General features: G+C 38.3%; 2 protein-coding genes across 4 annotated transcripts; one reads left to right on the forward strand and one right to left on the reverse strand.

Annotated features, from left to right (window-relative positions):
* The first annotated feature begins 1,350 nt into the window (after positions 1 to 1,350).
* On the forward strand, positions 1,351 to 9,357 carry tmem151b (transmembrane protein 151B). The gene is made up of 2 exons (XM_004083553.4): positions 1,351 to 1,723; positions 4,766 to 9,357. The coding sequence occupies exons 1-2, from the start codon at positions 1,640 to 1,642 to the stop codon at positions 6,200 to 6,202; spliced, it is 1,521 nt and encodes a 506-aa protein (XP_004083601.1). The 5' UTR covers positions 1,351 to 1,639; the 3' UTR covers positions 6,203 to 9,357.
* On the reverse strand, positions 9,108 to 12,847 carry tcte1 (t-complex-associated-testis-expressed 1). Of its 3 annotated transcripts, XM_020714587.2 has the most exons (6): positions 12,760 to 12,847; positions 12,394 to 12,538; positions 11,754 to 12,316; positions 11,103 to 11,552; positions 9,981 to 10,193; positions 9,108 to 9,212 (listed from the first exon to the last, which is right to left on the reverse strand). In XM_020714587.2, the coding sequence occupies exons 2-5, from the start codon at positions 12,491 to 12,493 to the stop codon at positions 10,005 to 10,007; spliced, it is 1,302 nt and encodes a 433-aa protein (XP_020570246.1). In that variant the 5' UTR covers positions 12,494 to 12,538; positions 12,760 to 12,847; the 3' UTR covers positions 9,108 to 9,212; positions 9,981 to 10,004. The 3 variants fall into 3 exon arrangements, with proteins under 3 accessions (XP_020570246.1, XP_004083482.1, XP_020570245.1); XM_004083434.4 differs by lacking the exon at positions 9,108 to 9,212 and having other exon boundaries at positions 9,882 to 10,193; XM_020714586.2 differs by lacking the exons at positions 9,108 to 9,212; positions 12,760 to 12,847 and having other exon boundaries at positions 9,882 to 10,193; positions 12,394 to 12,609.
* Positions 12,848 to 14,792: the final 1,945 nt, after the last annotated feature.

The following is a 14,792-nucleotide window of genomic DNA, read 5'->3' on the forward strand; positions in this document are numbered from 1 at the left end:
CGAATGAGCCCGGGTCTCAAGAGGATAAATAAAATATAGAAGACATATTGTGGAAAAATTAGTGTTTCCAAGTGTATATTGCTCCTAACCCACTGCTTTTAACGCTGTTATGCTTTCTCAGTCCACTTTATTCAAGTCAACAATCGATACTATATTAAAAAAAAAAACATGCATTCTGTGCAGGATTATGGAGACACAAACACAGTGAGGCACAAATCGAGAATGAAAAATGTTATTTCATACATGCTAAACATTTCTTTATCTTTTTTAGAGCTTATTACTCAACTTGTGCTTTCTTTTAACACCGTCACTGAATGACCAATTCCTTTTTTTTGTTTAAATTTCTGTTTCACAGGATTGTAAAAGGGTTACATTTTTTGAGTGTTTGTAAAGCCTAATAATCCAAAACTTCTATTTTCTAATCAAAAGCATAATCCGTAATATATCAGTAACATAATGAAATACAATATTAGGGAAAATGCATAAAAACAATGTTTATAACCCTTGTGCTATCTTAGATGACCCCACCCTTGCATTGACGTGTTCTCCCTACCATGACAAAGGTGGATAAAGGTGGAAAGATTTCATGTAATCCATGGACACCAGTGAAGATCACAAATCATTGAAGAAAAAAGGTTCAGCGCACTGTCTAGTGGGTCTAGATGACCCAACTCCCAATGTTAAAGTGCATAGCACAAGGGTTAATATTAAAAATACAGACATTCTCTGGAATAATAATAATAATAATAATAATAATAATAATAATAATAATAATAATAATAATAATAATAAATCATTGGCAGCAGTTAGAACATGGTGAAAATACATCTTTATATTGGAATTTCATGTACTATAATGCAACCAAACAAAGGGAAATATTTTTGAGGACGAGGTACACTGATTTGAGTTTGATTATTTGTGGTTAATTGGTGAATTTCAAGCATTACAAATAATGGAATAATGCAACAAAAATTACAAAGCACAAAAAACCATGTCAGATATTAAATACCAAATACACTGATTAGAAATAAAAAGGAAAAAATAACGAAGATGATAGGATTCCATCTTTTTGACAGTGTTTTTCATTTATTATCATAAATTTTCAGCCATAATGAAGTCGCTCTGACATGTTCTCTAAAGGGAATGTCATTATCTTTGCAACAGAGGCCTTCCTTTGTGTAATAATCTGCATGCAAACTTCAGGGGGAGCTCATGTCTGCATGTCTGGGCTCCAGACTCGGTTGCTTGGATGCAGAGGGCGGTTTCCCGCAGCAGCAGAGCAGCGCCGCTCTGCGTTGCTGTCATTTCCGTGAACAATGAGCGCGTCTTGTTTACGCGGAGGTGTCGGAGCGGAGCGCACGTGTCTCCATCTGGATTCTTTGTCCTGCTCCACCGTCTGCTGGGAGAGGAGCAGACCGCTTTTCTCCGCATCTTCTGCAGCCTTCATCTTCATTTGAGCCTGCTCATCCCGGGAGGGGGCTCAGGTTTGGGTTCCAGTCGTCTCCAGATGCAACATGATCGGAGGTCTGCGCACCTGAGCTGAAGGAGCTGCTTTCTTCTGGATGATGCTAAATGGGGGTTTAGATCTCCAGCTCCCATCCCTAAAGGAGACCCATGCACGCCTGTTTGAGTCTTCACCATGTCCCCAGCATCAGCAGCACCAGCCAGTGAAAGCTGCACCACCACAGTCCCAGAGGTGGAGGTTGACAGCCCCAGGGAGGAGGTAAGGAGCATGGATGCCAGATAAAACATGAAGAATTTCTTGGTTGGCATGGAACAAAGAAATGACTTTAAAGCAATCAGATTTGACCTGATTGAAACACCATTTGATTTTCTGCATCCTCTTAAGACAAAGAATGAGGTTTATGCACCATTTAAGATAAGATAAAAGCTTTATTGTCATTTTACAGTCACACTTGGTACAACAGTACAACGAAATTGCAAACTGCCCCAAATTGGTGCAAAGAGAAAGAAGAAAACAACATAATGATAAAAAAATAATAAAAAATTTGGGTCCAACCAAAAACACAGAATGACACATATATAAAATGAATCAACAAAGATTTGTTTTCTCACTGAAAAATGTCTGCTTGTATGTTCAAGATCCAGACATTTTGAGGACAGAAATATTAAATCCCATTAAAACCCACAACTTCTTTTACTTTTCTCCTTAATATGCATGTTTTTTTTCTTCATCACATGTAATTACTCCAGTTTTTGACACTGTCAAACACTCTATAGCTGGAAAAGTTGCTCATCCTTACACAAGAGCCATTTTTATGTAACCCAGCTGGTCTTATTATGTCAAACTATATTACTTGTGAGTATAACAGGGAATTCTTCAGCCTCTCCATCCTCTTACAGCTTCATATGTCATGAGGAAGCTGTCTGAAGATTTTAAAATCTGACATAGTTTTTTCTCATCTATTTATTTACTAATTTGCTCGTTTGTTTGGATATTTGGTGATCTGTAATTAGCTTTTTTTTGTTTTGAGCTGCCATAAAGGGTGAATTTCTCCTCTGTAAGATCAATTAAGTTCTATTCAAATTTTTTAAAAATAATTTTGAATTGCAAAACTGGAAAATTAGCTAGTCCAGAAAGTTTTTTTTAAGGTTATTTTCAATAGATTTTAAGCAAGTTTGCCCCTGCAAAAATAAGGTGCCTAAACTAATTTTTTATATTTAAACAAATGGTGTTTTGTACCCAAAGTTAAACCCCTTTCCTGCTTTAGAAAAGAAAGCAGACTTTTATTTGTGAAATGTATCACTAATTATTCATAGTGGTGAGTCACTTTTATTGTGAAAAGCTCTCTAAATGATGTCGGAGAGGGAAAGCTTTAGATATTTCTTTTAAGTTGATATTGAAGCAGTCTTTTCACAGCAGAAGCTGTTGTCTTAAGTTTGTTTTTAAAGCTGCAGACTGAACACGCAAAAGCTTCTGTTGCTGCTAAAACACAGCAAGTGGAACATGAGGCACAAAGTATGTCAGGTTGCATCGATTCTAGCTGTGGAGCAGGCGGAGGGTGCTGCTGGTTAAATGTTTCTCCTGCAGGATCTCAGAGGGGACTACGCTCCTCCAAACTCCCTCAGGGGGGCACCTCAGAACCATGCATCTCATGTGGGGTTTTTTTTATGAAGAAGGAGTATCTATTATGCATGTTTGTTAGGGAGTACTGACATGTTGGATCAATGCGGCGATGGGGTTTGTCCAACTGCTGAGTCTGGCGCCAAATGAAGAAGGGATGTGGTGGTTACTCCAAGGCACACTCTGCAGCATTTATGGCAAATTACTATTTTATGATCCATCTTTGGGTTTTTGCAGATCACTGTTTCTGCAGGGCGTGACCAGCTCTTGAGCTGCTGATGCATCCATTGGGGCATGCAGCGCCCTGAGGTGATAAACAATAGCATCGGCTTTATGCTGCCAGAGTTTAATGCCTGTTTTTTCTGGCTCACTTGGCATTAATTCAGGAGAGAATCCCTACTTGTCATTTCTGCAGAAAAAGAAAAGTAAACCTAAAAAAGTTGAAGCACCAGATTGCTTTGTCCTATAAATGTAACAAAATTATGCAATTAAAATGTTTACATAATAAAAATAAAAGTAAAATATTAAAAAAAGGATTTTTTTACAAGACAGATAGTGAAGATTTAACGCTCTTGTATTTTAGCTTCTGAATAACCAGAACAAAAACGTACTAAAAGTTAAAAAATTGCCCTTCACTTTTTAATTATTTTACATTAAAAACAGATTCCTAAAGACTATTGCTTGACATTTTCTCCTCTTGTTGTTGTGATGCAAATTTACTTGCCAGAAATGTTTAACCATTAAAGTTTTCCTGCTTTTCAGAGCTAAAGTAAATGCTTTCTTTGTCAGATGGTGCTTACAGAAAACATCTATGTCTGTAGTTTCATAAACTAAAATATTCCTTTCTGATCTTTTTTTTGTTTTTTTTGCAAGTGTGCTTGAGTCTTTTACATGAAGAAACAGCCTACAGCTCATACATAAAAAATGAAAATACATTTACAAAGCAGAAATCTCTTTAAATTATTCAAATGTACGAGCAGCTCTTTTTTATATGTCTATCACTTCTGGTTGTCCACTTATGAACTTTATTTCAATTCTAAAAATGCCACATTATGTCAATTTAGATGCATTATAGATGAAAAGGCATTGAAAGATGGTTGACAGCTATTGACCAGACTTTTATTTTTTGGCACTTTTCATGCTACAAAAGTGCTTTTCCCAATGCAAGTTTTGTACAATTATTCTTTACCAAACATTTGTTGTTGTTTATTTTAATTTAACATGTCTTACAACAGCCTTAATAAAATCAATACGTTACACAGAAAAAAACAAAATTTGTGTGTATCAGTTCTGCCAAATCTAGCACTGAAGAGAAAAATACAAAACAAATAATCAAAAGTTTTCCCATGGGGCACCGTATAGCCATGAGGTCTAACTACTGTTTTTGAAATAGTTGCCAGGATGTTTCTGATGCTCAGGTCTGTCCAACTGTCTGCCTTGCTGCTGCTAACATGCTTTTTGGAAGTTGTCCCAGTTGCAGACTAATGCTACAGTATCTTGGCGATAAACTATTGTAAAGTCACATTTAGAGACTCGGATTTAAATCTGAAGACAACGTGCTTTTTCTGAAATATGACATTATAATTAAGATTTAATAAACGTGAAAATTACACCAAATTTTGACCTGAAATGGTTTTTATTTTTACTGACTAGCTGCTTTATTTCTCATCTTGTTTGCAGCAAAAACCTCAAAAACAGTCTCTGACCAAATCCTTGTGTCAAGAAACCCACTGGAAATGCCTTCTGCTGTCCCTGCTGATGTACAGCTGTGTCGGGGTCACAGTGTGGTGCCAGGTGACCAAGGTAACCCACCTTTCCTTTGACAGCGCTTACAAAGGAAAGTCCATGATGTACAGCGACAGTCCCTGCACCAGTGGCTACATCTACATCCCCCTGGCCTTTCTGGTCATGCTGTATGTGGTCTACTTGGTGGAGTGCTGGCACTGCTACGCCAGGAACGAGCTGCAGTACAAAGTGGACTTGGAGAGTGTGGCGGAGCGCATTCAGCGAATGCAGCAGGCGACGCCCTGCATCTGGTGGAAGGCCATAAGCTACCACTACGTCAGGAGGACACGGCACGTGACGCGGTATCGCAACGGAGATGCCTACACCTCTACTCAGGTCTACCACGAGAGAGTGAACACGCATGTGGCCGAGGCGGAGTTTGACTATGGGAATTGCGGTGTTAAGGATGTCTCAAAAATCCTGTTAGGCCTGGAGGGCTTCCCAATCACCAGGGTGAGGTTCACTAAGTGCTTCAGCTTTGCCAATGTGGAGTCCGAAAACTCCTATCTTACCCAGCGAGCCAGGTTCTTCACGGAAAACGAAGGTCTAGATGATTACATGGAGGCCCGTGAGGGGATGCACCTAAAGAATGTAGACTTTAAGGAGTATATGGTTGTCTTCTCGGATCCCAATCACCCTCCTTGGTATGCGTCCAACTCCATTTTCTGGGTGGCAGCTGCTTTCACCCTCTCCTGGCCTTTGCGGGTGCTGACGGAGTACTGCACCGCCTGTGTGCACTACCACGTGGAGAAGCTGTTTGGTTTTGACTATGTGCCAGTAACACCATCTGAGGAGCGTCCACACTGCAGCCACATCCCTCGAGTTAACACCATTGACAGTACTGAGCTTGAGTGGCACATCCGCTCCAACCAGCAGCTGGTGCCCAGCTACTCGGAGGCGGTTCTTATGGATTTGGCTCAGCTCTCAGGGGGCTGCAACAGCTACTCCATGAGTGGAAGTTATGGTAGCTACAGGCAGAACTGTGAACGTTGCCATCGGGCCATCAGCAGCTCCTCCATCTTCTCCCGCAGCGCCCTCAGCATCTGCAACAGCCCCCGCATCCCCTTCAGCAGCAGCCGCTTCTCCCTGAGCCGGCTGTACGGCTCCAGGCGGAGCTGCCTGTGGAGGAGCAGCGGGAGCCTGAACGAGCAGTCGGGCCCCAGCGAGAGCACCCGCTGCCTGTCAGGCCAGCAGAGCAGCGAGGAGAACCCTCCTGGCTATCAGGACGCTCTGTGCTTCCCGGTTCTTATCGTACATCGCAACGAGGGATGCCTGAATCATGACCACCGCTCGCTGCACAGAAATGGCTCCTGTGTGGAGACTTCACTGTAAGCCAGAACCACAACACTCCATGAAATTAACTTCTTTATGAGCTACTACAATTGAATCAAACCAACCTATCCAACCAAGTTATGAGGTAAATATAATAACAAGAACTTTAAAAACATTACACTGCTATGAAGAACTGTTCTGCCTGAGTGTCAAACCCCTTAAAGGCTCCAATCGTCTTTTGATCCATTTTAGCGTTCCCAGTGGTGTTTTAACGATAATTATGCAGTTTTTAGCCAAAAACTTAAATGCCTGTGTCCTTTTCCTAGGACACAGTTTCTGCAGAGCAGCAGTAGTTCATTAGAAATCCACCTTTGAGGTGTGGGTGGGACTGTTGGTGAGAGCTTACAGCCTCTCACAACCAACCAAACAGACTTCAGATTTCAGCTCGGACGAGGAAAACCAAGATGTACATGGACCTAGTCCTCTACAAGTAGGGAGCCTCAGGCCTGCCCAGCGTATTTTCTATGTCACAAATATGCTCTTTTAAAGCATTTTTTTCATCTGCTCCTGATTCACGTTGATTTGAATAAGGGGAAACTCAGAAATGCTGTGTTAAGATTAATTTTCTTTATATATCTTGTCCATCATTACAAAAAGTAAAAACAACATGATAAAAACCTGATTTTCATAGGAGAGGGTCTTTAATCATCTTTTTACTGTAGGACAGACCAAGAAAACGGGACGAGTCACTCAGTGAGCCTTCAGTTTTTACAGTTCGGTGTCAGCTTGACTCAGCAGCAATCTGAGAAGCAGCCAACTCCCCGAAGAACAACAAAAAACAGCTGCAAATAATTAAATTAGTTACTGTTAAACGTGTGGACATGACAAGTCACGAAACTCATTAAAAAAAGCAAAATAAACACGATTCAAAATTGAATTTATCGAATAAAGTCTTGTTGAAACTGGCTTAAGTAAAAAAAAGTGCTGTAAATGTCATGTGTTGATAAAATATTCAGTCTGTCTGTTTGCACAGAGATTTTACTGCCTTCCTTGTTAAATATAGCACAGGGGAGTGTGAATAATTTAGCACGAGAGGGCTAAAGGACACCAGAACTTAAACACAATTATAAACTCACCTCTACAAGCTGAAAAAAACATCATGTCATTTAGCTGATTAGATCTTTTTCAAATTGTCTTCAATATTTTGATTTAGTCTACCTCTTTCTTTAAGTGCCTTCTCTTCTTAACAAGCAGAACTAGTAAAAAAAAAAAAGGATTCTGTTTGATGTCTTTGGGGTTGCATCTGCTTTTGAAAATAAAGATATACATTTTGGTTCAGATGATTCTCCTGTGAGCTCGAAGCTGGTCGGATCTGATTTTCCTCAGAATGTATCTCAGATCTTGTGCAGTCGGTTCTGTGCAGCTGCTGCACATCAAAGCCACTCAGAAATGGGTGGAGGCCTGGACTCACTGCTTATAGTGTCACATTTGATAACATGACTGGAACTAAATAAGGGACTTCCTGTCATTTGAGCAAATGCAGTCTCGTCCTGTAATTGAAGATTCAAATTGTAGTTGAAACTAATAAAATTAGGTTAACGTAAGTTTGTTTTTTGAGGGGTAAAGTAAATCTTATTTGATCATGTTTTAGTTTATCTAATTTTTCAATCACTCATCTGTTGTGATCAGATTTTCAGTATTTAGATATCCTAATTTGTGATGCATTTTGCTGTTTTTGGTATTAAAAGTAGTGCTCAATCATTTTGTCTGTGAATTCAAAATACTGTATATGAACTTTTGAGAACACAATAAGCCATACTTCCACATTCCAGGTTAGTGTCAGGTTTGAACTAAGCTACGCTTGTACCGCTGTATTATGTCTCATCAAATGGCCGATTATATGATTATAAAATGGATTTCTTAAAATAATTAAATTATCAGTCAGCTCCTATGCAAGCCCCAAACTCAGGACACAATCTGACTGCAACATTTCATTTCTTACACTAGAATGGAGGGTTTCTAAGTACAAGATTGAATGAAACAGATCTTTTTTGAAACAAGAGTTTGTTTCCTGCCAAAATAAGATGCATGGAAAAATCACAAAATCTCTTAAAAAGTAAGTTAAAGCCAATTACTCATAATTGTAAGGGATAAAATATTCTCTGGTCTCATTTGTTTCCTAATAAAAGTGTTTCTTTTCTGTGTTTTTGCGGTGAATAGCAACTGTTTTGTAATTACACTGGCCTAAAACGTTTTAGAATTTATTAGGTTTTAGTATTTCATTTATTTATAAAGGGAAAATGTTGTGTTTCCTGATATTTGTCAGCTAGAAATCATTTCATGAAGTTTATGGTGCTGGATGTACAAAACATGTAAATTATAATTAATTATAGGAAGATCAAAACCAGAAAGTCAATCAAATTGTTTTCAGTGTAGAAACAGCAGTAATATTTAATTGAAGGTTAAAGAAAAATTACGTTTTTTATTTTTTGAGATGGCAGGTGGTGGATTATGGGGGGGGGGCGTGGACTGCTCAGAAACCGAAGACTCTAGAGGGTCCGGACGGGACGGAGGACACTAAAAACAAAACCTTTAAAACTTTTTCTTTTAGTCACTTTCTGTTGAGTCTTTTTCAGAAGCGGATGTGCAAATGGGAGGTTTTCTCTGTAGTTGACTGTCAGAGTAAATGATTTTGTCATGACTTCCTATTTAGTCAAATAGATTAGTTCATCATAGATATTTGTGCTCATTTCTTTCGATCTATTGGCTCGTGTTTGTGAGGCCACAAAAGTTTAGTGCTGTAAATAATTGAAGGTTTTGGGTGAATTTTGATGAATGTCTTTTCTTCTGTCACACACAAACAAGCAGGCAACATGTTGAAGATCTCAAATGAAAAGCTTAAAGATGTCTTGTTGGCCTTCTTCAGAACACATTTCAAGGTTTTTAATGGTTTATTTTACTGTCAAAATGTTTTTTTTTGAAGTAGAAATAGATATAGACAGTTTTTTTTTTTACCTGTTATGATCTGCAACAGCTTTTTCTGAGAAACATTAAGGGTTGAGAGCAAAATCTGCAAAGACATGACAAAAATGACTGATACTAAATGTGATCAAATGTCTGTATGCGTTCCAGTTCCATCACAATGCTGCCTTTATGAGGACTCATTACCAAATATCTTCAGATTAAAAGCACTCAATAAACAGAAATGCTCACTAAAATGTCTGATTCCATGTAAAAAAAAGAGAAAAATGTTCTTATTTGAAGCCAAAGGTTTGCAAATCGATGTATTTGTTCATTTTTCTCAACAGTAACATCTCTTTTTTTTTAGCATTTATAAAGATTAAAGTTTGATGATGCTTACAAAACACTGGGATGTGACAGTAGGGAGGTCATGAGTCTCAGACAGAGTATTAAAATGTTTTCTTTGTTTCCAATACCAGCCATAAATCATCAACAGCTTGATCCTCTCTCAAGAGGAAAGCTCCCAAAGGAAAGTTAAGAACTCCAACAGGCTTATTTTATCCACAGATATGCATCAGAATATTTATTAAAATATGGAAATGATAAAATTTCATAGAGTGTCAGATGATTGTTTATTATTCTAGAGTTGAATCAGCACTAGAATTAGCTTATATCTTATATGCTTATATTTTTTCATTATTAGAAAACTGCTGACTTAGAATTTAAAAAATATGTTCATAAGATGAATTTGTGGTTATCTTTTAACAGCAAAACACTGTTAGATTGTGAAGCAGTTTTTTTTGTTTATTAGGAATAAATCAAAAGAGGGCCTTGAAGAGGAATGGGTGGGAATAAAGAAAACAAAGTCATGTCTAACCTTAGATCTTGGTGTTCAAAAACTTCAGTTAAGAGCAAAGGTTTTTTTGGGGGCGTCCCCCTTTCGTTGTGTTTTTAACTGTGACATCTGGTTGGCCCAAAGCAGCTTGTTGATGAGGAAAGATCTCTGATCATCAACTTGGGTCAGGTGGACGTCACATTCTTTTATAGTGGAGTTCTGTGACAACGCAGCCACCAAAGCCTCACCTCCAACCTGCAGACATGGGGTTAGAATACAAAAATATAAAACATAAGAAGACTAAAATTCACCTTTTGGTCATTTTTTCAGCTTAGTAAGTTTTAAAACTCGTCAACAGAACTTGTTTTTCTTTAAGCTGGAGTGGACCGAGGTCAGAAGTATTGATGGTTTCATTTCTGCTGTGTGAATGATTTTTGATCCACCAGATCACTTCAGTCACAGATACCACGAACTGTGGCAGCAGAGCTGCAGGGGATAGTTGTAAATCTATTTTTATGGGGGGAAAAAAACCCACTTCCTACTCTTTCCATTACTGCCTGTGTTCTGCAGACATCGATAAATAATTGAGAATCCTTGCAGCAACCCTGACTGTGTCAACAAAGGGAGCAGCAGAGTTTTGGGATGAACAAATTGAATCGTTTAGTTCAAAAGGGGTCCAAGTCCACAATTTTTCATAATAGAGATATTATATGTTCTACGGGCTTCAAAGAAAAAGTTATCTGAATTTTGTGCAAAAAAGTCCCAAGTCTGTTGTAATGTATGCTTGACATTTAAAATGCATTAAGTGCAAAATTCCTGGACTTGGGCCTCTCCTGCATGGGTTTTGTTTTATCCCATAGATGGCAGCACTAGTTATCCAATATGGCAGCGCCCCTGTTTAATTCAAGAAGAGCCAAAGTCCAGAGACTTTAGTTTGCTAGTCTTCTGAAATTATAAAAGTGAGGTGCTTCATATTATAGCATTTGAAGCTATGAACTGGTGCTTAATCTGGGTAAAATGTTAATCATTTGGTGTAGCCCCCCTTTAAGATATGCAATTCAAATCATTTCCTGGAAAAACAAACCTCTTGGACTTGGGCCCCTTTTGAACTAACCGATTCATTTATGTTCCAGTTAAAAGAAACAAACGTGGACATGTCCTTACCTCACAGAGCTGGTTGCAGGACAGATTAAGGCTTTGCAGAGTTGTATTCTCTGTGAGCACTTTAGACACAGCCTCAGCAGTGACTGAAGTCAGATAATTTCCTCCCAGGTTCAGATTGTGTAGAGTTGTGTTGTTCAGCAAAGCTTCGGCAATGGCCTGACCCCCTTCATCCTTTATCATATTCAGAAGCAGATTAAGGGACTCAAGAGTGCAGTTCTTAGATAAGGCCAGAGCTATGGCTTTGGCCCCCTGGCAGCTAATAAGGTTGTTGCACAAGTTAAGAGTCTGCAGTTTATTCCTGGTGAGCAGCTTGCTGATGGCCCTGGCTCCAACGTCTCCAATCTTGTTGTGACAAAAGTCGAGTTCTTCCAGGGAAGGGTGGTCCATGAGGTGTTTCACCAGCAGCTGACACTTTCTGTCATCCATGTGGCTTTGGTGGAGCCTGAAAAGCTTAATATTGAGGATAAATGACGACGGAATACAGAGGGAAACTTTTAGAGCCATCAAAATAAAAGCTTTAAAGTTAAGGATAAAAAGGATAATGACCAGATTTAAAGGATTAACACATTAAATCATTCAACTACGCAACAAGTTCATTCCAACAAACCTTTAAGATAGTAAAATTTGTAAAACACAAAGAATAACTGATACCTTCAGTGTCTTACAGGACTGAAGAGCCTTGGCGAGGGTCTCACAGTCTCTGTATGTCATCTCAAACATATTCCATGCAAAGTTCATGCCACATTGTTTGATTCTATAAACCAGGTGGAGCTCTTCCAGGTTTGTCAGCCTCTGAAGCAGGATGTTAAAGTCAAAGTGGTCCATGGGAGGCACATACCTCTTCCAATGAAAGTCATGATCATTCTCCTTGCTCTTCTTCTGAGGCTCCACGACAGGAACCAGGAGCTGTGAGATGTCCAGACGCTTGACGTATTTTTCACAAACTGATACGACATCAAGAACGGTCTGCGGGTCGGTTACATTTGGGATGAAAAGTTCAATGATCTTCTCCAAGTGCTTCTCCAAAAACATTCGTTTCCAGCTGTGGCCGTGAACAGAGACATCACAGAAGGCCAACTTCTGCTGGCAACAGCGCCTCCAGTAGGGCCCCTCAGGGAGCACGCTGGCTGTGACTTGGACAGGAAGGGAAAGGGACAGTCTCTCCTGCAGGAACTCCTTCTGGGCAGCTGTGAGCATCTCAAATATTGGGTTTCCTGTAACAAAGAGGAACTGTGCAGTCAAGTGGCTCCACTTTTTGCAAAAACCGAAGCTGCAGGAAAATTATACATACTTTCAAAGTTGTTCACAATGATTTGCAGGCAGAGAATGGATAAACTGGGCACTGTGGTGATAGACCAGTCTGGATCTTCAGCAATGATCCTCCTCCTCATGTTTATCTTTTATTTTTGTAGCTTTCAAACTGTCTCATACAAATCCTGTTAACAAACAATAAACATTTAAGAAGTAAACATCTTGGAAACTGGAGAAAGTAGCTAGCTAACGCTAAATAAATGGTCTATTGAATACTTCAGTTCAAAGAAGTAATTTGCGTAAATATGTCAAAAAGTATATTGACAAAAACCGCAAAGAATTATCTGAAGTGCATTTCAGTAAGATTAAAAAGATATTTAATCAAAAAGAAGACAAATAAACTCACGTTTACGAACGTAAACAAAGCCCCCCGTGTCCTGTTATGGAAACTTCCAGTCGTTGCCATGGAAATCGAATCATTCGTGTGTAGTTTGAGGCTTCAAGGAAATCTTAGCTTCAGCGTCACTAACTACAAACATAAAAATAATTCCCGTCGCTACTTTAAAATTATCAAGCAATTTACACAAAACATACCTTAAACGAGTCTATTAGCTGAAGATAATGAGAGTAGACTGAGATCATTCGAACTAGACTCACAACATTCGTTGTTATGGGATTTAAAAGTCGAATATGAACACCACAAACTAAAAGAAAAAGAACAACTCCGCCATACTTGAGGGTTCTCAAACCTCTGACGCGAGAACAGTAACTTCAAGTACTGCTGCTACAAGTGCTTTTAGCGTTATTGTTTTTCCTTTAAAATACACCAATTATTTTCTAATTCATTAATGGATTTAATTGATAAATATAGATTCACTTAAATATGTCAATTATACTTTGCACGGAATTGGCTCTTGGTTGATTAAAAATGTTTAAATATAATTCTGAAAGTTTTGAATTATTTTATATAATGTATTTTTGCTCAGAAAGAATAATTGCATAATCATTGTGCATCATTTTGTGTTCTTCAAACTGATGGCATGTTGTTTGGACTAAAACAGGTATGAAATATATAATAATAATAAAATATAAAAATGATCAAATATCAAATGTTGCCATTTAAATAAAAAAACAGCTACAACATTTATTCAGTTTTGAATGTTACACAAAATGATTTTAACTTTGTTTTAATCGTAAGAAGCACTTTAAATAATATAAATTGCATATGTATAGGAAAAAATATGTATTAACACATTATGTTCATATGAATCAAGTCGTGCACAAATTGATTAAATTTCAAATAATTACTGAATTCAGTTTTTATTTATAGATGTAATAAAACTAAAATAAATAAATTATGTACATAAATGAATCCTTAGTCATTTGAAAAGCAAAAACTGGTAATATTGACAATAGGGAGGGCTTGCATTAGGCCAAAATGAGATGATCTCAGAGAAAAGCACAGACTAATAAACTACCAGATGGGCCTTGGAAATGGATCATGTGCCTTTTGGATGAGAAATCACTTGAGTGAATCCATCTGTCATGTAAACAACAACATGAAGCAGGTGCTTAGCTCCATTTCAGGCGGGGAAAAATGCATACATGCTGAGTTTGTTCATAGAAAATACAGCTTTTTTTCTCATAAGAATTATTTATACACATAAACAAAGTTGGCAAAAAATGTTTTTGTTGTAGTCAAACAGTTCGAGAAAAGAGAATAACATTTGTAATTGCGAGAAATTATCCGGATAAAAATCAGGGGAAATTAAGGGTTAAGAAAAGAATGAAAATATCCACAAACATTAAAAGTTATCGTAAATAAACATTTTCTTAAAAATATAAAATTTCTTAAAACCTAATGGAAGATTTTTGGCTTTAGCACCCAAAGTTTCTTTTACAATAAAACTAGGGATGCCTTTTTAAATACAGACTGCTTTTCAAAGCGGAGAGAAATGAGGTGAATGCAGGATGCATCATGTGTATTTCTCATATTCAGGCACAGCAGTTGAGCCTGTTATTGGCATCATGAGCGCATGCAGAACTGATGCTGGGTCAGACGGAGTAATGAAGGGCTCCAACTGTAGCCTTGAGGCAGTCCATCACTGTCCTCCATGGGATATCAGGGGGGGCAGGAACGGCCTCCCCAGCACTGCAGCTTTAATGGCAGGGCATGACATCAAGAGGCAAACTCACACGGTGACGGCCGTCTTTGTGCGCTCAAATCAGTGAGTGGACTCACGTTTGTGTATCATTTTGTAACTTTAAAATTTGATTTATTTTTTCTGCTAGAATACATAAAAAATTAACCATTTTCGTATCAAGAACTGTTCTGAAAAATCTACTTTAGCGTAAATAGTGGGGTTTAAAATATGAGTCCCCCCCCCCACCATTCTGGCAATAAAATCTACTTTTCTAAATTCAGAAATGCACCACTTT

Source organism: Oryzias latipes, chromosome 24, assembly GCF_002234675.1.
Source record: "Oryzias latipes chromosome 24, ASM223467v1".
Lineage (NCBI taxonomy): Eukaryota > Metazoa > Chordata > Actinopteri > Beloniformes > Adrianichthyidae > Oryzias > Oryzias latipes.

Bases quoted from the DNA above. Each gene is read 5' to 3' on its own strand.
- tmem151b (XM_004083553.4), top strand. From the start codon at position 1,640: ATGTCCCCAGCATCAGCAGCACCAGCCAGTGAAAGCTGCACCACCACA. The intron at 1,724-4,765 runs GTAAGGAGCATG...TCTTGTTTGCAG, and splicing joins TTGACAGCCCCAGGGAGGAG to CAAAAACCTCAAAAACAGTC.
- tcte1 (XM_020714587.2), bottom strand. From the start codon at position 12,493: ATGAGGAGGAGGATCATTGCTGAAGATCCAGACTGGTCTATCACCACA. The intron at 11,553-11,753 runs GTATCAGTTATT...CTCAATATTAAG, and splicing joins AGTCCTGTAAGACACTGAAG to CTTTTCAGGCTCCACCAAAG. The intron at 10,194-11,102 runs GTAAGGACATGT...CCATGTCTGCAG, and splicing joins CCTGCAACCAGCTCTGTGAG to GTTGGAGGTGAGGCTTTGGT.